Consider the following 22,403-nt stretch of genomic DNA (forward strand, 5'->3'; position numbering starts at 1 on the left):
TCTGTCTCATTCTCTTGCTCGCACACACTATACCCGAAGACCGATGTGTTGAACGGATTCACTTGTGCTACGCTTTCGTTCTCGAGAGCAGGCCAGCATCAGCAAATCGGGTGAAACAAAAAAATACGTATAATGACAAACGAAAAAGTGCAAAAGCGAATAAAAAGAGGATCGAGGAAACTATGCCGAAGTGCTGGTTGGAAAACCACAAGCCCGACAAACATTAAAGTCACGGCTCAGTGCCATAACAAAATGAAGCAAATATAAAAATCGACGACACGTCGTAAACTGCGTTGCCTTGCACTTCCGACTTTTCTACAACATTCATCGAATAAAATTTAATCGGCAATTATGTTGAAATTATCAAACGAACACGCACAACTGAGCGCACTGTTCACAGCACACACAGAGAGAAAATAAACTCCCTAAATTTAGCGAGGCCGCAATTTTACGATAAACACACATCCACCGAGAGAAAGAGTGCTGAGCCGAGCTGAGCAGAGCAAAGCGATTCTTTTGTATGAGTAAGCATGAAAAAAAAACAACATGAAGGTAAATGATACGAGCTGATGTTGCTCTATTCAAAGAGCCTGTGCTAAAGCACATGAACGCACACGGCGCTCGGTAAAAAGGCTGAATCTGGCGTTTTTCCTCACTCTTATTCATCGACATCATTTTATATCTGGGTGCTTTGGTGTGTTCTGTTCTGTTCTGTTCTTTTTTTGGTTGGTTGGTTGGTGTGTACCCTGTGTGTGCGAGTATATTTGTGTGTAAGTGTGTGTGTTATGAGAACCATGCAATATTTATTAGTTGAGCGCACATATCAATACACTGCGAATATAAATATACTTGTGCTGTTTTTATCTGGCTATTTTACCGTGGGCTGCAATCGTTTCTCCGATATTTTTTTCTGCCGACGTAATCGTTACGAATCGTTTTCTCCCGATGGCTCCCCGGCCATCCATATGACTCTCTCTCTCTCTCTCTTTCCACTTACACATTTTCATCGAATCTAATATCCATATAATATACATAATATGCGTAACATTAAAGGAAAAGATCCCTTTTATCGAATTATCGTTTTTCAAACGCAATCGAAAAGTATTAAATTGAATTCAATTTAAGCAGGTAAACCGTAAAACAATCGCTAAATTATTGAAGCAGAAAAAGTTATTCGATGGCAGAGAGTTGAGGGTGACGGTGCTGCTGCTTAGTTCATTTTGCGTTCAGAAGTCGATGTTTAAAATCGTCTTCGAATTCTCATATTCTCATTCGCTCACTCACTGTCTCACTTCCCATTTGGTTTCATAGTAAAATTTAGTGAAGCATTTTGAAGCCACTCAAAATATATGCTGCTATACCCCAGTCCCCAGATCGGAGAATGAATGCTCATTTTCTCATGTATATTTTAGTAGGTAAAGACGATGTCGACAATGATGATAGACAACAACAATTTCAAATGCGTTCGAGAGCACACAACGACCGAAGTCTACTTCGTACACTTCTATAGAAAAAAAAGAGTCAAAGCAGATGAGAGTCAGACATGGAAGAGAGACAGAATGAGAACGGCAGAGAAAGAGAAAATGAGAGTGAGACGGAAAGAGCGGGGCAGACAGCAAAAAAATGTGCCATGCAAGTGTTCGAATGCGGCTGCCATTGTCGACGATCCATTCGAGAGATGTTAACGGGCACGAAAATGAATTTGTTCTTGCCGTTGAATTTTTTATCAGTTATCAGCTTATCGCCTTAACCACCTATCACATCATCATCAGTCATCCGAACAGAGATGAAATAATGTCATTTAATTGATTCAAATGGAGCAGTTGGTTGTTGAATCGGTCGTCGCCCGTTACTGTCTTCTATCGCTGCTTTATGCTGCGTACAGCCTGAAATGATTTTTTCACATGGAAAATGGATCGCTTTCAGTCGTGCGTCTCCGAGCTCCGGCTTTGTTTTCCCAACACACAAAATTGCCCCGGAATATCAATGAATATCGTTATTTGCTGTTTAATTTTTTATGATGATTCTTCGAAATTGATGCCCCGGCAACACCGGAACAGCAAGCGGAAGAGCCAAGTGTCTCTCTCCCCCCCCCCTCTTTCTCTCTCTCTCTGTGTGTGTGTGTGTGCGCTGAATGTGTCATTCTAAATTCGGCGCAAATATTTGGATACTGCATTTTCACATAGCCACGATGATGGCATAGACCGGAGCCATCGATTCAGCGTTATGCCATAATACCTGTTATTATTGTCACACACAGAAAAAGAGAGAAAGACATACCAAAACTATATTTGGATAAGAGAGTCATCACATGTCGGACTAAAGGGAATTGGGATTTTTTTTCTTCTTCTTCGTCATTTCGGTTGTATATGACGACAATTTTTCATGTGTAATCAGCTTTGCTTCGTGCTCAAGCGATCATAAAAACGAGCACACGAAAGAGAATGGAAAAACTTATCAAATCAAAAACTGTTGATATATGTATATGTTTTTTTTTTTCCTTGGTACAACTGACATGTAGTTATCAGTTGGAAGAGTAAATAGAAATCTTTCTGATGCAAGTGGTTTTTCGTCATTCTGTTTACATATGCATATGCGGATGTGTGCGAATGAGTGAAAGAGAGCGTGAGTGTGTGACAATAAGGTGTTCAATTCTCGTGGTTGTTAGTGTCATCTATTTCAACACTCTCTTGCTTACTTTCAACACACATGAAAAACCAATATCTTTTCACTGTTTGATTAGATTATGCCACAATGCGAATGAATCCCAGACAGAACAGAACAGAGGAAAAAGCAGAACAAAGACAACAACAAATGTTGATAGATAGAAGAGAAAAGCGATACTTGTGTTTCCAGAACAAACAAGGCGACACTCTCATACAAACAGCAAACATACAATGAAAATGAGCAATGAACAAGTACTTACAGTTCGCGAACTAAGTTGCTATTATGGTTATTGTTGTTGTTGTTGTTGTGATTGTTATTGTTGTTGTTGTTGTTGTTGTTGTTGCTGCTGTTGTTGTTATTCTGCTCCAATTTCTGATAGGGATGTATGCTTTGGCTGAAATGTGTTCGTTGGCCGATGCTTGTGGAACTGGATGTGATTGTCGTCGTTGTACCTAATGCATCGTTTGACTGTTGATTCGGGCTATTTTTACCTGAACCAGGTGATATTTTTTCGGCAAGCGTATCCAATGAGCTTAGCATGTTTTCTGTTTCGCTTTTATGATGAATCATTTGATTAAGATGATGAAGAATATTTTTTTTTTCCTTTTTCGATTTGATATCGTCGCTCGCGATTTTTATTTTCTTTTGTTTTAATTCTTTGTATTGTATGTCCTTGTTTCAAAAAAACCGTCTGTGATTTTTATTTCGACTCTTTTTCAATTAAAACAGTCGAATGACATTGATTTTTTTTCTACTTTTTCAAGTAATAAGATTAATCGTATCCGATTTGAACGTTGTTCGTTTGAAATCGAACGAAAAATTAAAACTTTTTTTTATAGCTCTTTCTTCTTTTTTTTTGATTTGTCGTCGAAAACTGCCACCGTTTAATTTATTCGCACACAATATTCACAGAAATCGGGGGAAAAATTCGGGAATAAATGTCTTGGAACGCGAAAAAAATGCGAAAACAATTGATATAAATCACAATAATTACACATGTACATAAAATATTGTTATAAACGATTTAATACGTAGATTGATCACAGAAATGGCGCCATATGTATTTTAGTTGGCTATGTGTATGTGTTGTTATTGTTTGCGTGTACTGTTGTATGAAAATCGCGTCAAAACACCATATTAAATTATTATTTGCTTTGCGTGGACTTTTCAAGCCAACTGTTCTCGTTGTTGTTGTTGTTGGTGGTGGTGGTGTGCAGCCATTAAAATGAGATTCGTTCGGGTACCGTTTTCGAGATGAAGGCGCGAGGAAGAGTCACCATGGTGCGTATACCAGACATCCAGCCAGATCGATGAGTAAAATATGACCAAGCATGGAGGAAAAAAGAGAGAAAAAGAGAAAACAATGAGAATAAAACAAAAAAAAATCAAACATAGCAGATGGATTAACACGAATAATTAATGTCTCTCATGGATTTATATTGTTGTTTTCATTTAATTGACAATTATAATACAATATTTTTTGTTGTTGTTGCACCCACTCTTCTCCCTCGATCTGCTTATAATTACACTCAAAAATTAATTTATTTATGCTCTCTAAATAAATTACACTTGAAATTTTCATTGGCATCGCACATCGTGCGTATTATGAATATGAATGGGTATGGAAAAACGGGCCGATTTGTCCCATTTATTTTCATATAAAAAAATATGTATTTAATTTTTACACTTGATGCTGTTATTTTTGCTGTTGATGCGCTTTGCGTTCGTGTTTGCATGTGCGTATGCTTTCTGCTCGAAAAACTGAGCTACCAAATTTGGTTCGCACATTTGGTGTGGTGGAAACGTTCACAAAAATTAGTGATTTAATTGGTGACAAGTGAACACTTGAAAGCCATACACTTATTATCATACATATATATAGGATAAGTATCACAGGCTCACCATCACCACGTATTAATCACATACAATTAAACCACAGAAAGTGCTTTTCATTTGTGCTACTCTCACCGTCGCCGCCACCATCGACGTCGTCGTCGTCACAAACTCTCACACATTCATATTGAAGCAAAAATAACACTTATGCGAATATAATCAACGCACGCGGTTAATGGGAAAACCAAAGTTTTTCGAAACAAAAACTGATTTAAAGTTGTCAAAAAAAAACCGCACGCACACACACACACACCACAGATTGCAAACGTGTGATGGTGCAAGAGTAAGAAAAAGAATGAAATCTTTTGAAACTTTTTGAATCACGGCGAAGATAAATCGGTTTTCCGATTTTTAATTTCGTCGTCGTCGTCGGTGTTGTTGTCGCTTTTTCTTTTCTTTCTTGTGTTCAACTTCGTTTCCCTTCGCGAATTATGCGCTACGTTTTTTCTAGTACTTTCGATGTGATCGAAATAGGACGTAGTATTTCGAGTGTGTGTTACTGAAAGCGTTTGTCTGTCGACATCGACTGAAAATCACTCAAATTGCTGTGAAATTGAGCCCAGCCGCAGCGAGAGTTGAGTCGAGAGTTCAAGCAAGGGGCTTGTAATGTCATAAACCAACCGCCCAAAAATTCAATAGAACTTTTTCATTTTCTTTTCAATTTGTTCGGAGCGAGGAACAAAAAAAAAACACTCTCTTACTCACTTCGACAAGAGAAAGGAAAAAGTCCGTAGTCAATTTTCACTAAATCACGAAGGTAAAACACGGCTGTAAAAATGCTGCGTTCATCGTTCAATTGCACAAATTCACTCACATATTAAATCCAATTAGCCAATATATCAATCAAACCGAACAAAAAATGGCGTTTTTTCTCCCTCTCGCATAAAATGTAGCGATATTTGAAAGAGAAAAAAAAATTACAAACATTTTAACCAAACCTTACGTGTGTTTGAACTCGACTAGCCTGGCTCTGTGAACTATACGTGGTGACGGTGTTTCGGTTAGTATTTATTTATTTTTTATTCGGAAACGTGCACGTCATAGAAAATAAAACAAAAAAAAAATCGAATTTGCACCATCAGTGTCATACAAAATTGTATATTCGACTGATGATTTTGTGATTCATTTGGTTCATTCTCTCTATTCCCCATGACTTCAAGTCAAACAAACTGATAACGATACGAAAGTCAAACAACTGATAAACAGAGTCACACACCAATCGAACAAAGCAACAACATATATACACACACCGAAAAAAAAAAAATAATACAGAGCAAACGGTATAGATGAACGAGAACGAAGTGCGAACGATTCATTTGGTTTGTTCATGCACCTAAAATGAAATTGATCATCTCTCGACCCCATCTACGATTATCTGTTTGGCTTTGTGGCGGTACTTTTGGTTCAGTTGCGATAAGATTTCGGCGCTGATATTTCGTTTTCAGAATTCGTGTGGCTTCGGCACCGTTCGACATATTTGAAATCGTACAAATCATTGTAGCAATTCGAGAGAAAAATCCTGGGCGCAAAAAGCGAAAGAAAAACACCCAAACAGCAACAATGACTATGACGACGACGACAACGACAAAAAGAACACCAAAAATAAATGAAATTGAAGCAGCATTAGAACAATCAATTTCTCAACAATCAGTTCATTTTATTTCTTGTGTTTGTTTTCCAAAAATGTAATAAATTGCGTCTGTTCGACGCGATGGTGAGTGAAAGAACACACGCCGTACCATTCTATTTTTTTAGGGATTTACGACTCGTGTGTGTGTGTTGTAGTTGGCGTGCTTATTTGCTTGTATTGTTTTCATTTGTTGATCCACTTGATGTGTACCATGTACTCTTAATCAAAATTGATAATGATGATGTGCTTTTTTGTGTGTGTCGTGTGTGAGTATGTGTTTGCCTTTTTATTTTATTCGCCTATTTGGTTCTCTCATTTGCCGTACAGAGTGTGTATGTTATACCTTAGCCATTAATTTCATCACATGTGTAATGTGCTCACTCGTTTAGGATTTAATTTCGTTTTCGTGTTTGTTCCGCACCATTGTTGCTGTTGTGATGCTAAAATTGAGAGTTTGACTTCTTCAAAACCGAAGTCGGTGACTTGTTCTCGTAACGGTTTGAGGCAACAGTAGTAATAACAGCAGCAGTATTAGCAGCTGTAGCCGCAACCACTACAACAATAACAACAGAATTGATGCGCACATAAAATACGCCTATTTTTCGTTCGATGCAATACTATTCATTGGCATTGTCTTTCGAAACTAAAACTGATAGCAACGCCGATGATAATGAAGCCAGAGATAAGCAATTTATAATGAGCGAGACACGGTGATTTCGATACGCGGGTGCGCGAGTGCGAGTGCGCGCGCGCCTTTCCAGTGTTCCCGCTCGCTCGCATTTTGCGATAGAGAGAACCTGTTATGGTTATGTATTGACTCTCTTTCTCTGGTTTCATTTTCATCTCAATGTACAATAATATTGCTTTTGTTTGTTATTCATAATTTGTGTTCGGGTGGTTGCTCTTCATTTTGGTGGCTGTTCATATTGTTGTTGTTATTGCTGCTGCTGCTGCTGCTGCTGCTGCTGCTGTTGGTTTTTTTCCCCGTTCATTCTCTTCGTTGTCGAAGTTTATTTGTTTTGATTAAAAGTTGTGTGTGCGCGCACAAGGCAAAATCATTGGCTTGCTGGCTTTTGGCTTTGGCTTCGGCTTCGGCATCGGATCCAAGAACATACACACATAAATAGATAGAATGAAAAACACAAAAACAACCAAGATAATAAAATTCCGCAAATACTTAGCTGGCGCATTTAGGAAATGTGTGAATAACACATTTCATAGGTATACAAATACACTTTAATAGAGATCACAAAAACAAAAGGCACACGATTTACACATTCTCTCCCTCTCTCTCTCTATATATATCTCTATCTGCGTTCGGTGCGTTTGTTTAAGTTCACTATCTGTTATTATATTATGTGTATGGATGCAAAGTGGTGAATGTGGACACAAGCGTGAGCATTTGCGCGCACCAGAGAGTACAGAGATTCATACACACATACGCGGAGTAGAAAGAGATAGAGAACGAATAAGAGGGAATGAGAGTTCGACGAAAAATTCATCAGCGATAAACGGCACATTATGTTTGCTGTCTTATTAAGATTGTAGCCGAGAATGTATATTATGCATATACATTTTAAGTACGGTTACGGGACACGGTGTGTAAAAGAATATGCTCTGCAGTTTTGTATTTGATATAGACTGGACCATTTTTTTTTCTTTCTTCTTTTCCGCTGGCGTTTGCCCTTTTTTCCCTCTCGTTCTCCTATTTGCCTCTCGCACATTTTCGGGGTGTGAATGCCGTCGCATCAATTGTGAGCTGTGTGAATCACTTTGATACGATAACAGGGTTTCAATTATTCACACAAAACGTGAGAGTATGCTGCTGCTGCTTCTGCTGCTGCATTGAAGCGAATCGAGGGGGCGGATAATTTCTCTTAGCTCATCGTAAGATGAATCCTTGGCAATTTTTGGTATATTGACGGAACCCCTAATCTCTTCAGCGCACCAAGAATATAATAGATCTAATTCGACTGTAGTTTGAGAAAATGCCCAGTTACCGCATTTACTTTCGGAAATTCAAAACTCTTCGACACACACACACACACAACGGGGCCGTAGCACCCAATTCAGCTCTAGATTCGAGTCGCTGTCGCCGGTCGCTCTCACTTTATCCATTTTATTGACAATTCAATCGCGCGTTGTGTGAGTGTTCGCATGTATATGGAGCAATTCAAACCGAAAAACATGCTTACTATTGGATAGTTTGAGCATTGTGAGTGTGGTGTACTGTGTGTTTCGAAAACGATCCAGTCTATGGCTCTATAAATCTACGGACGTTATGTTATAGCGTGGCTGTTGTGTGTTCCAACACACAAAAGTGTATCGCCAAGTGCGTTTGGCAAGCACATTTTATGGGCGATGAACAAAAACAAACACGCATTCACATTTCACATTCACATGCAATGGCAACAGTGAGGCAAGGCAAGGCAAATGCCATCATTGCTCGGGTTCATTCTGTATTGCTATCTCTAGCTTCTATTCTCTTCAATTCTCTCTCTCTCTCTCTCACTCACCCCGTGAACATTGGCACACGTACGGAGTCATTCAATAATTGTGAATGCTGCTCCGCCATGTAATTACATATTTGTACTTAGTTTGGTGACTTTGTGCTTTCAACTTTGTACCTCTCCACTCGCCATCTCTCCATCATTCAAATGACGTTTTCTTTATCTATCTATCTAGTCGAACACACACACACACACACACACACTCATACGCGCGCATACACATTGCTCTTTCTCTTGTTGTGTCTCATTCTCCGGTGCTATTGGTGTCTTTCTATGCATTCGAAACTCAATCACACTACGCCACTATCCCTATCATTAACTAAATATTGTTCATTTCGTATCACTTCCAGTGTATTTTCCATTCATGTTCACATCGTACATGTACATTGTACAATGTACATTCTCTTTCTTCTTTATTATGTATGTACCGTTTGAACGTTATATTGAAATAAATATTGCTGCAGGGTGTTACTCTGCATACAATCTACACATATTCACTTCACCGAACACCCACTGTCACTCCCGAAACGAACGAACTGATCACAATTCCGTACAAAGGTTCACAGCACTGCGAATCATTGCCAAAGTCTTCCTGTTCTTCTGCTTCAGTTCCGACATTTTTCGGCAAAATGCCACTCGCCGCTCGTTCTCACTCTCCGGCTGTCCCACTCCCCCCCCCCCCCCCCTCTCTCTCTCTCTCTCTCTCTCTCTCTCTCTCTCTCTCTCTCTCTCTCTTTATAAACAAAGATTGGGTTGGAAGTGGAAGTGAATGAGCCGAGAGTGACTTTATCGCGTTTGCTCTTCATCATCATGTGTAAGGTATGTTCATGCAATAAAGCAACTAAATGCTGTGTACCGTGTACATATATGTTAGAGCAACAGAAATACAGAATAAAAAAAAGTACAAGAAGCGGCGAGCCAACGTTACGAATTAGAACAAATGACTCATTTGTCAAAAGTCAAAGAATTTTGTACGCTGACGGCAAGCATCAGCCCAATCGGGCAGCACATTAAATGCCGATATTGTGGTGTGTACCATGGCAGTGGCACTGGCACAAGCACCAGCAAAGAGACTGAACCGAGCAGACGGATGGAGTGAATCAGCCATCAGAGCAAAAGTGATCGGGGTTGAAATTTTGAAATGTGAGTATGGAGCAAAGCTAGCGAACGTAATATAAGCCATAATCGAAATCGGAATCAAAGCGATAATGTCCAAGTGCAATGCTGGTATTACCCTGTTGTAAACGGAGTTAATTATGTATTTGTGCCGTTCAACGCATTTTCAACAAAACTAATTTTCGATTTTCATTGTTGATGTCGTCTTCAATCAGATTGGATTGGATTTCGTAATTTACATCACATTTAATGATATTCTATTCTATCGGTGTCTCATCCGTACACGGTTGATATTGTGTTGTGTATTGTGCTGTTGTGCTCTTTTGCACTTTCAAATAGACTCACTCCTGCGCGCTCTGTCTTTCTGTCGGACACCGACACTCACAGACACACTCACAAGCACACATACACACAAAGGGAGATAGAGAGACCGTACAGCTTATTGTGTATTTACGGTGGCCAATAGAAAACAAAACAATGGCATTTTCTTTAGTTATTAAATTATTCGAGAGATTTTCATCGGTGAAAGGAAGATGCAATCAGCAAATAATTGATTACATGCTCGCATTCTTGACGTTCAATCTTCGTCGTTGTCTCCCCTTCGATTAAGACGTGTTGAAGTGACGCCATATTGCAAGGCATTTTATGACAACGACAATGAATTTTACTTCCTTCATGCAAGACAAAGGGTCACTTCGACAACAAGAAGAAGAATACGAATGGAAGAAGATGACGATGATGATGATGGAAGAGGAAAAAAAAACACTAAAACTTGCTTTCGATAAGAAGAGCAAAGACAACATACACGCGTACGCAAAGAAAGCGACGAAAAAGCGAAGAAAAGAAATGAAAAGAGAAAAAAATATATCGCATAAACAAACTATAGAATCGGATAAAAAGCTGAGAATCCAAAGTGAAGAGAAATGAGTGAGGCACACGACGAATATAAAACGGGCGTCGAATAAAAGGAGATGAGACACGCACATACACACTTACAATGGGCACAAGCAACTAAACACACATTATAAGTGGCAAAACGACGAACGAACTAAGACAAGAAGATAAAGATATCCTGAAGATGGCAACTGGGAATGAGCACAGCGAGTGGAAGGGAGAGAACAGTGCAAAGTAGAAAAACAAAGTCAGCAGCGATGAACAAGAAAATGGCCAAAAAAAACTAACATAAAACACAAACATTCCGTAATTCAGAAAGACTTAAAAGCTTATGAAATGAAGTTTAACTAGTTTGTGAGTTTTACAATTTCCATGTGTAGAGTATGATGGCAGTGGTCGACGTAGGAAGAGGAAGTAGCTCAAGACAACTGCCCTACTCAATGCCATGGCTGCCACTGCTGCCACTGCTACTATTTGCCGCCCCGGATGGGGGAGCACACAGTATCGGAGGCACATTGAGAGAAAGAAATAGTGGGCGATGGGGTTTCGCAGATAGAACGAGAAAGAGTGAAACAAAGATCAGATGTACAAGAGATATGTGTATGCATTATAAAACATTTACATTCGACATTCATATTTGCATTTACAAAATGAACTTAGACAAGTTTGGATTTATTTTTATTGACTCTTAAAGCCCTCAAATCCTTATGGATTTACGAAATGAATTCAAACTCTTGATACTTTGAACTTAGGAATTCCTTTTTCGGAGGAGTGAATCGGCACTGGTATTTCCGAAAATGGCCCACTGATGATTTCAAATGCAGAGGCAAAATGGGAGACGACACCGCCGCGTCATGGGCCGAAACGATTCGGCCTGAGAATGAGATAGAAAAAGCATGGTCGTTTATATTGTACAGTTGAAATGCAAATGGATTGTATATTTGCTGTAATGGCATCTACTTATGTGCGACAGCAGAGAGGGTGAGAGATTGAGAGAGAATTCATGTGAGCGCGTGTGACAATTTAGATTTCGGGTAAACGACTAGTTGCAAGTGCACAGAGAGGGTGAGAATAAGCCAACGAGATCGAGAGAATGAGAACGGGTGTGAGCTAGCAAATGTAGCAAAGGCCAAAGTGTGTGTGGTGTTTTGTTTGCTGTTCGTCGCTTATGAACCAGAAATATACCCGAAAAGGAAAACATTCAATCGAGTAATGGATAATCGCGATCGGGCCCATACTTCATATCATTATTGTTATTTATTTTTATTTACGTGCATACCGCTCTCCTCTCCTCTCGCTCATGCTCGCGTTCATATCGTTTTTGCATGGCAAAGCTAGAGCCTGTCTCCGCTTTAACTCCACTGATTATGGTCTATTTGAGTGTGTGATTGTGTGTATGGTCTTCTGGTTTCTTCTCTGATGACAATTTTCGTTCGACGTTCGGTACACGTTCTCTATGTATATGTATTTTTTTTTTCTCTACAAGCAGTGATTTTGCACACTGCGATCCTCTTTCTCTCTCAAACTCACACACACACACACTATGTGTTTGTAATACGAGGTCTGTTTTTGTTCTGTTGGCCGTGCGTGGTGTCGATTTGATACGCTTTCTGTTTATTTATTGCCGTTGTTGTTGCCTTTGCTGCTCAATATGATTATAATAATATAAGCATATATTCCGAGTAATATTGGCTACACGCTGGCTGCCAATATTGGGTACACATCTATTTTTATCAAACAATCTAATGTACACTTCACTGACTTTTAGGGTAAAAACTGGTAAACTGAACGCTTTTTTCTATTCGATTGCTTTTCCTCCCCTACCCACTTGCTCTCGCTCGCTCGATTTCTCTCTCTCTCTCTCTCTCTCTTTCTCTCTCGATTCACGGGGATGAATTTTCGCTTTTGTGTATATTATAGACTAGAAAACAAAATATACTCGTACTCATATATACAATCAAGCAAGACACAACAAAATCATGCCTGTTCAGGCACAACATACACACCGTATAGAACACTTGATAGACAAATAAAATCAACCAAGCACACACATTACATAGCCATCTCGCCACATATACACAGCATAATATCATCAATAGAGTGGTTCGAAACAAGGCTCTTTAGTCCGTAGCCGGACCTCATTTAATCTCTTTCTTTTCTATCTCTCTATCTCTCTCTCTCTCGCTCTCTCTCTCTCTCTCTTTTCCTCTTTGTCACTACAACGTTCTCTAAAATTCACCATTCCGTAAGTTTACACATTACAAGAAGAAAGAACACAAAGCTCAAAAGACGATAGCAGCAGCAGCAGCTGCTGCAACAACAACAACACAGAGGCAACAGCGACGGCGGTGGTTGATGCTACTGCAGCTGCTAGCATTTTGAGATCGTGCCGCAAGCCAGATGGGTTGATAGTGGCTTGTTTGTTTTAGTTTTAACGAAGTTTAAAAAAAATTGGAAAGGGTGGTAATATGCCTGGTGAGCGTAAATACCTAGTGAAAATTGTCGATAGTAATAATTTATTAAAAAGTTCTGATTCAATCAATGTGGACCGTCCTCCACTTGAACAACTGAAATATCATTATCTGCTTTCTGCGTTCGAGTGGGGCGAGCAGCTCTCAATGAAAATCCATAAAAATCTGGATTTTTTTTTATGATATCTTAAGATTAGAGAGCACTCATGAAAAAATAAAAATTGAAATGCTATATAATCTCATAAATCTCTCGAAATTCATTTGTTTGAATTGTTTTGTCCTTTGCTAGTCGATTTCGGTCAATTCAATATAATCGCATAATATGATGATAGTTGTTTTTTGGGGAAAAAAAAACAACACGCGGGCCAATGCCTCGCATTGTTGGAATGTAGAAAATTCGAATTATAGGATATACAAGGGTCAGATTTATTTCGATGACGACGAAACGAATATGCGTTTTGAAGAGAATGGGATAGTAGAAGGACGAACGGAACGGAGAAAAATTCGACGAAAATATCAAACATACTATATTACACACACATACACACATTATTATCAAGCTGAAGCACCCCAATCGCCAAGTATTGTGTGTGTATGTGTGTGTACCATCGTGTGTACCATCATGTGTATATTGTGGATACAAAATACACGACGGCAATATTACAAGCGATCAATAAAATGGACATTTGATTTGAGGTGGGTAAATTATAAACGATAAGCACCTGCACCAATGCCGATAAAACTTATATATTATTCGATCTGAATTTTTTTCCCTTCCTTTGGTTTTCGCTTAGTTTTTGACTTCGTATTGTTTTTCATGTTTGAATGGTGTATGTAAGCGATTTGCTTCGGACAGTGTGTGTAATATTGTGTGTTGTTGTGTTATGTGGTTTGCTTTTTCGTCTCTCTCTCTCTCTCTCTCTCTCTCACACACACACTCTCGCTCTCTTGATTTTATTTATTTCATTTTCACTCTGGTGTGCTCATCCATTCGAACAAACCGTAATCTTCATCTTGGCTACTGCCAGTTGCTTCTGTTGCTGTTGCTGTGTTTGCCATGCGATTGTCATGTGTATTTTGGCTCTGAATTGAGTTTAGTTCATGAATTATCTGCATGGTCTCCTTTCCTCACTCATTTTCACTCAGTCGCTGTCTCGCCTTCCCCGTGTTCGCTCCTTCTCTCACTCAAGCATTGTACATGTATAAATAAGTACTGTGTGATATTGAGCGAGTGTATAAATACCATTGAAACTGGCGTGTGCTTTATTATTGGATATAATACTTGCTGAATTTTATGTGAATAAATGGATTGGATTTTGTGCGACCGTATGATATGTGTGTATATATGCATTTGTGTTAATAAACACCGAATCTGGATAAATTGTAGCTAACCGCCACTTTTGTAAAGTTCATTCTATCTTGCTCTTGCTCTTTCTGCCTCTGCCGCTCATTGATCGAATCATAACCTTAGGAGTTGGTTAGAGCTGATTCGGTTTTGTGTGTATGTGTATGTGATTCCCATTCCCAACCGTTTCCTCCCGAATAATAATCGAATAAATAAAATGCGAAACGCATTCGCTCCAAAACTCGATTTTGGATGGTTTGGCATCCAAGGCAGCAGCAGTAGCAACAACGGCACTAGCAACAAAGTATCTGACAGTAAAGCAAAGATGCAAAGAGTAACAACAACATATAGACCGTATTACATGCACATGACAAGGCATGCCATATTTCTAATCGACTAAAACACGTAGCCAAAGAGCAATTGAATGATAAACATTCAGCATAGACATTCGTTTAATCTCATGTATGTGACGTATACAATTTCGCGTGCGTATTCTCTCTCGGCACGAGCAAATAAGCATGATATTCGGAAGATAGTTTTTTGGATTGCCAACAACAGCCACAATGCAGCGGTGGCGGAGCAGCCACTGTGGGCATTTTGACGTGTAACGAGCATTCGCAATTTGAGAGAAATTCAAAATTTCAAAAGCTTTCACTTCGTAACCATTACAACACAACCATGCGAGAGGGAGAGATGCAGAGCTAAATCAACTGAACTTTTCTTATTTAAACTCTCATACTCGTTGTAATAGTTACTCATCCATTCAATCCAAAAATATACAAACACTCTACGATAAAATACCCAAGTTGCAACTGTAGCCGTAATAACAACACCCGAAGAATGGCACAAAAACGGCGCATTGTACCAACAGAGACTACGACGACGACGGTGGTGTTGTGGCGACGACGATGAGGACGACAACGACGACGAAGAAGACTACAATGAATGAAAAAAGAAGATCGGTGGCAGACGAGAAAGAGAGACAAACCAAGCGAGAGCAAAGCAAGCATGCCACCAGTCAGCCAAAATACACAAGAACTCTAGATACGAACGGAAAAATGAACGCGGAAAATGACGAGAAAATGATTCAAACCGAAAACAAAGAGAGAGAGAGAGAGATAGGTAGAGAGCAAGAAAGGAAAAGTCTGAATAAGTAAATATTGGCTGAGATGCTTTGCTTTCCACCACTTTATATTTAATATCTTAATTTTTCATAATAATACCATTAACCGTGCTCAAATAAAGCCAAATATTGTATTAAATTTTGTGTAGATTGTAGCGATTATGTGTACATAATTTTTCCGGGAGGGCTTGCCGTTATTATCCCTGTGCTTTTCCTTCCAATCCCATTCGGTGTATCATTAGCAGACGGCACGCGGTAGTATATGTGTGTAATGAACATTCATGCAAAGTACACACATTCATATGCATCGTAAACAAAAACATTACATAAATCGTGCGTACGGTAAAATGCACTATTTTATCATAATTACCAACAAGCTAACTTCTTCATCGTCGTCGTCATCATTATGATGATGGCTGTTGATGGTGCGTCCTGTTGCCTGCCTGCCTGCCAGTTAACATTAGTCGAACCGGTGGCATAAGAGGCAAACAGGCAGAATTTCACATACATTCACACACATACACGCAAACATCAACAACAGCAGCACCAATGTTGATGTGGAACAAATGAGAGTCAATGAATGAATGAGCGATCCGCAAGGGACAACTACTGAACTTAATGTACACAGACATAAATGAGTATATGTTACAAAACTGAATATGATACCTTTTGTCGCGCGATCGTGATGAGCTTTACGTTGTCGTTGTTGTTGAAACAATCATTCGGTACAGCAAAATTAATCGTTTACATTTCATGATTAACTGCAGTTACAATCGTTCGACATATTCACTTTATATCAATCGCTTAATTTTACGTGACACTTTTTTGTCACCACCACCTACAATAACATCGACACCAATACGACCGTTGTTACCGTCAGAGTGTCGTGGAGCGTGCGTAAAATGGGCGTAATAAACCGAAAAATTAATACAATAATTTTATAAATAAAATCATCCACGAAATGTATTTGCCGCTTGTACGTTTGTATATAAATATATTATTGCGTGTTCACCGTCGTCAATCGCGCGTATCGTCCATTAGATCAATCTTTCTCTCCTGCGGTTTGGCTTTCTTTTTTTTCTTTTTTTCCGACTGAACAACGATATGGAAAAAAATGTTATCTGCTTCTCGTCGAAAAACCAGAACAAATGCACAACACTCGGGAATTTTTTTTTAGGTTTTTACTCGTGTGTTTATGTTTCGCACGCGGCGCATAAACGGTTAAAACACCCAATAATAAACTGTTTTGATAAAAGTGTCACATTAACAAGATGCAAGCAATGTTCAATAATCAAAAACCATCGAAACCGACAATCAATGTGTGGATGTGTATGTATATTATGGCAAAACGGTTGCGAATTGTATGTGCATTATATACATATTCAACAAGGTAAACGAAACGTGAAAATGAAATTAAACCATTTTCAAAACCGATAAACGAAAATCCGTTGCTTGCACAACAACACTACATACGATCCGAATGAGTGAATGCTTTCGTGTCTGTTCAGAACATTTAAAGCTCGCGCTCGTTGCTTTAATCGCTCGCTCTCACTCTATTCGTTCCAATAATATGTGTTACTTGTTCGTGTTTTACATACAAACTAAACTAAATCGTCGGAACAGAATGATGAACATCCGACCGAGAGTGAGTGTCGTGAGTGCAAGCAAAAATTTACTTTAGGGATTTTAGATGTTCGTGCGATTTTACTCTTGGATTTGCTTCCACTTCTTCTGCTCAATGTCCTGTGTGTGTATTTTATGAATGTCTTTTCTGTTTTATATTTTTTTTTGTCGGTTGTCTATTCTTCTCTGCCTTTGGTCTCTTTTTGATTTATTTTTTTTCGTGTTTTCCTTTTATTTATTTTTTTCTATTTTATTTCCGTTCGTTTATATTGGGTTTTCTTTCGTTCTTGAGCGCTTTTTCCCTTCGTTTTTATTTTTCGTTTTCAAAAATTCGGCTGGCTTTTATTTTTGCTCGTTGGTTTGACGTTTGATACGAAAAATATTACTTTTTGATTCGAAGTGCGTGGCGCGTTGTATTTTGTGTGTGTTCACGCTGTATCTGTACACTGCTTACTGATTTCGTACTGAGATTTTTACAGTGCGAGTTCTGTGTATGTCGTTCCGTATTTCGATTCGGGTTGTGATTTTTTTTCTTTCTCTCCCGTTTCTAGTTTATGTATGTAAACCGGCGCCTTGGTGAGGGATATTAAGACTGAATGCGAATGAACCAAACAAAAACATACAATCCTCTGCCGCGTTGCTGCTGTCGTCCGTCGTCGTCGTTATCGCTATATCGAGCTATGCTCTCTCTATGTCTCTGCATGGCCCGTTGCATGGAACGAGAAAGATATTTCATTAGTATGCTGTAGCTGTAATTTATAATTGAAAGGGGCACACATAACCAATCTAAATGTCTGCCGCTTAAAAGACATGCGCCAAATTTAAAAATATCCCTCTAGAATATACACATTTCTCGCACACTCCGCACTGTGTGCACTGTGTGTGCCGAAGCCACAGCACAGTACGAGAGAGAGTGGATTGCCGAAGCACACGCTTCGTGTTTTGTTGGATGATTTTATATGTTATGTGGCGTGTAGTCGAGCTAGAAGAGACGACAACAACAACGAAGGCGACTACGATGACGCTTTAATACACGCTTTGTGTGTGCATCTCCGAATACAGCAACATTTTACATGGTACATGGTCACATGTGTATCGCCGCACATTCCCATGTAACAATGTTCACTCATCATTTTCGGGCGGCCAGTGTTATCGCTGGCATCGCATTCAAGTCATAAAAACGGAACCCTCTCGTCCGCTCGCTCGCTGAACAAAACACAAACGGTCAAAACGATTCCAAAAATGATTCATATATATGCGTATTCAAATGCGAAGAATTTTTCTAATTAAGGCCCCAAAGAATTGAAAGCGGTTTTCATTTTTATCTTTAACTTTTCGCAAGAATAAAGAAAAAATAAGGCTCACAATCTGTTTCAGTAGCTCTTTACTTGAATCGTTTTCCTTTTTTTCCCATACAACCCGTAATCTAAGGGAAAGAAGCATGCGATAGGGCGCAATGTTACGTGGGCCTCGTTGTTCGTTATTCCATAGCATTTACCCGTTATACACACAATGTAGACAATTTTATCGCAACTGAATCAGAATCACGTTACACTGTCAATGGATTTTCAATAAAAGTAATTCGATGGATGTAGATTAAAATCGATGTATACGCATTTGGATTCGAAAATTTCAGATGGATTATGGCCACACATCTAAATAGAGATAGAGAAAGAGAGAGAGAGAGAGAGTTAGAGTCGGTCGAGTACGCTCTGCTCAAACAGTGCTCCATCAATCGACAGCTACCATACAGTTGGTTGAAAATTCAAATGGTTTAAACCTGAAACGGACGAGAGTCAGAGAGACAGAAAGAGAGAAACAGAGATTGACGCCGATCACTGAATTTTATTACACGCGCGCGATAGAGTCAAAAGCGAATCAAGTAAAACCTCGATGAGAACACGTCTCAAAAATCGAATGCTACGTTGGGTTTTTGGTGCGTGTTAAACCATTTCAATAATGATGATGATTTTCCTTTTTCGTCCGAATTTCCATGCAAGTGTAAAATAATCACTATACCTTTCGTCTTTTTGCCGAGGCAAACCTGAATGCTGGCTGCTTCTGCTGTGGCTGCTGTCGCTGTAATGGTCGAGAGCCGGGCAACCAGAGCGAGGTACGAGGCAACCAGAACGAACAAAGTGAAGCGAGAAAGGTGGGGGCTGGTTGGCTGGCGACCGAACGAACGAACGAGGAGAAAATGCACACGATTGATGTGAATTCATTCCGACAAAAGTTCAGTGAGGCGCGCAACGAACCAACCAACACACACGTAGTTATTCTCGTTCTTTCGCAACTTTCTGGGGTTCTTCTCGTTTGCACACGTGCATAAATTGGCGAGCACGATATTGTTTGTGCTTCGCATTGCGAAAAACTCGTGAATCGAGAGTGAGACGAGACCGAGAGAGAGATTCTGTGTGCGTACGATGTGTGCTCTGGCTGTTACCGTTACCGTTGCTGTGCAGCAACATTTCCAGTTTTCCTCGACGATGGCTCAACACAAGAAGAACAAAGGATCGCATAGATTTTGTGGGTTAGAGCAAGAAAACGGCTGGCATTACAACCCAAATGCCTGACGACACTCATTCAATTCGTTCTCGATTCGATGCGTCTTATTTGATCCCTCGTTACGAACTGCCGTTCGCTCCAAACTTTTACGTTGCTAAGTTTTTTTTTCCTCGCCTCATCATCATCATCATCATCATATTTTGCTTCTCCTTTTTTTTCATCTTCATCTCTTGATGCGAAGAGTAAAGCGAGTCATTTCTTTCTTCTTCTTCTTCTTTATTTCGTTCGCTTTCCTGTTCATCATTTTCATTTTTGTGCTGGATTTTCTGCTTCTTTGCTCGCTTTGGTTTTTGCGTATGAAAAACACGAGCACACACACACATACACACATGGAAAAATTGCTGTGCTTTCATTCTGATTCAGTGGTAATATTGTTAAGAGGTTAAAGGTTAGCGATTTCGTCTATTGCTATATCGTTCTGAAACCTCCACTTTTTTCCACTCGCTTTCTTTCTCTCTCTGTGTGTGTGTTTTTTCCCTTCTATTCGTATCCCATTCACCCTCTCCATGTGCCGAAGTGTTTTGCTTCTAATTTTCACTGCTACGCTCATCTTAATTTCAAATGAAGAATGAACAAATTAGAAAAAAATTTAAATCTCACGTTCTCTCTCTCTCTCTCTCTCTCTCTCTCTCTCTTTCTCCGTCTTTTTATCTACAATATATCTCAATATCTCGTTTGGCTTAAATTGTATGTGCTCAGGAAGTTATGCTCGTCAAGCATTTTAACTATAACAGCTCAAGTATGCGGCCGCTTGAAACAAACATACCTCTTCAATTCCCATGAAATTGTATGTATGTCGCTTGCATTCGATCAATTTTGTTTATGGCGTTTTGCAGTGTGTTTGTGCATGAGTACGGGTAAGTGAGTGAGAGAGAGAAAGAGAGAGAGAATGTGTAAGAGCGCAATCAAATAACTTTCGTGTTCCTATACTGAAAAGCGCCCCGCGTTCCGTCCATAAATTTCCAAAATGTTTGCCGCAATAAGTACTTTATCTTACATCATAGTGTTATTAATTTAACCTCGAGAAATCAAAATGAATTTATTATTTCATTAAATTTTCCAATAAATATCTGGTTTTATTCGCATTGCCGTTTTCATGTGTGTGTGTGTGTGTGTGTGCGCTCTCTCGTTCGATCGCTTATTCTCTTCTTTGGTCGGTTGTTTTCCGAGGAAATAAGCGAACAAACGAACGTACGAACGCGCACGACTACGTGCCATTTACTTGGTTTGAGGATCAAACCACATTCGAATAAATATTTAATAACTTCGGAAGAAGTGTACATCAGTTTGTATGCAGTAATGATAATGATAAATACTTAACAATAAATTAGTGCATGAAATAAATAAATATCTTAAGCGCCGAATTCAATGTAGCAAATAAAGTTAATTGAATCAAAGGAAACGTTTCTCTTCTCCATCTCGGTTGACTGAGAATGTAGCTGCTGTATGGAAGTTTTGGGCCGGAATGAAATGAAGTGGGCAAGAGAATCGTTGCATTGTGTTTTGTTGTGTCAGTTTTGTGTTTTCGTTTCTATAATTTTGCGCTACAGCTCGAATAATAGACGAGAAATTGTCGGTTTTATATGCATACAGACATACGTACACAAACAAGCACATAAGCACACACGAACACGTTCTTGTCGCCCCGATCTAAAATTTTGATGCCGAGCATATTTGTTGTGAGCATGTGTGTGTGTGTGGGGAAGTCAAAACGAAAAATCCGAAAATAGAGAAGAGCGTCGTTATTAATGATATAATTAAGAGAAAAATATCTAATTTATTTGTGACCCTGTGCATAGGGCGACGAACTGGATGTTTTCAAGTAGTAAATGCCACGAGCAGTTTTTGGCACCGGATCACCCATTCGAATGCCATTCTCCTTTTTACATGTGCCAGTCCGGTACGATTCATACGATGTGCATGGATAACCAGTGAAGACATTCTCTTTTAGAATGGAAGCGGCAAAATACTGATGGGATCGACCATGACTGCATGCCTCTGTTTTGTTGATGAAAAATAAAATATAAATGCCCCATTACATGCGAACAATGCAAGTGAATTTTCAGCATTTTCCACATCTAAACACACAAATAAAAGACACAGCACACGTGTACGCACCTAAGAGCTCTTTGAATATTCCTCGGCAACCTGGCTGAGATGCTCGACCCCCATTTGGATAAAAATCACTAACAAATAAACAGGAGACGAGGAAACCGAGATTAAAATAAACGAAAAAAAGAAAGAACACACATCAACAAACATCCAAATATAAATCTATCCGAAATGATTAAAGACAATTTCTTCGGACAATGCGATTATACTTACACGTGACCCAATGGTTTTGTGTAACCCAAAACGCCGGCACACGAATGAATAATATCCACGAATTCAGCGTCCGATTTGTCCAGCGACCCATCATTGTCTGACATATTTTCAAACATGGGCTTTGCCGGATCCAATCCTAATTGAATTGAAACAGAATCCATTGATTTTATCAGTATCCGTATCTTTCTCTCTCTCTCTCTCTCTCTCTCTCTCTCTCTCTCTCTCTCTCTCTCTCTCTCTC

At 39.3% G+C, this 22,403-nt stretch overlaps 2 protein-coding genes across 9 annotated transcripts in view; both read right to left on the reverse strand.

Annotated features, from left to right (window-relative positions):
* Positions 1-17,846, reverse strand: part of LOC129577665 (CUGBP Elav-like family member 2) — a 75,872-nt gene extending 58,026 nt beyond the window's left edge. For 2 of the 7 annotated variants that reach the window (XM_055465097.1, XM_055465092.1), the window contains exons 1-2: positions 5,504-5,673; positions 2,927-3,843 (exon numbers count right to left, since the gene is read on the reverse strand). In XM_055465097.1, the coding sequence (XP_055321072.1) occupies positions 2,927-3,237 (311 nt within the window). In that variant the 5' untranslated portion in view covers positions 3,238-3,843; positions 5,504-5,673. Of the gene's footprint in view, positions 1-2,926; positions 3,844-4,352; positions 4,496-4,569; positions 4,680-5,498; positions 5,674-16,315 lie in introns of those variants that run through there. The other 5 variants (XM_055465098.1, XM_055465094.1, XM_055465093.1 and 2 more) reach the window with 4 other exon arrangements.
* Positions 17,847-20,996: 3,150 nt separating this feature from the next.
* Positions 20,997-22,403, reverse strand: part of LOC129577151 (pancreatic triacylglycerol lipase-like) — a 9,719-nt gene continuing 8,312 nt past the window's right edge. For both annotated transcript variants that reach the window (XM_055463702.1, XM_055463703.1), the window contains 3 exons: positions 22,163-22,298; positions 21,956-22,023; positions 20,997-21,835 (listed from right to left, as the gene is read on the reverse strand). In XM_055463702.1, the coding sequence (XP_055319677.1) occupies positions 21,615-21,835; positions 21,956-22,023; positions 22,163-22,298 (425 nt within the window). In that variant the 3' untranslated portion in view covers positions 20,997-21,614. The remainder of the gene's footprint in view (positions 21,836-21,955; positions 22,024-22,162; positions 22,299-22,403) is intronic.

This window comes from Sitodiplosis mosellana, unplaced genomic scaffold (assembly GCF_009176505.1).
Source record: "Sitodiplosis mosellana isolate CC-2019 unplaced genomic scaffold, AAFC_SMos_1.0 Smas_scaffold_6197, whole genome shotgun sequence".
Lineage (NCBI taxonomy): Eukaryota > Metazoa > Arthropoda > Insecta > Diptera > Cecidomyiidae > Sitodiplosis > Sitodiplosis mosellana.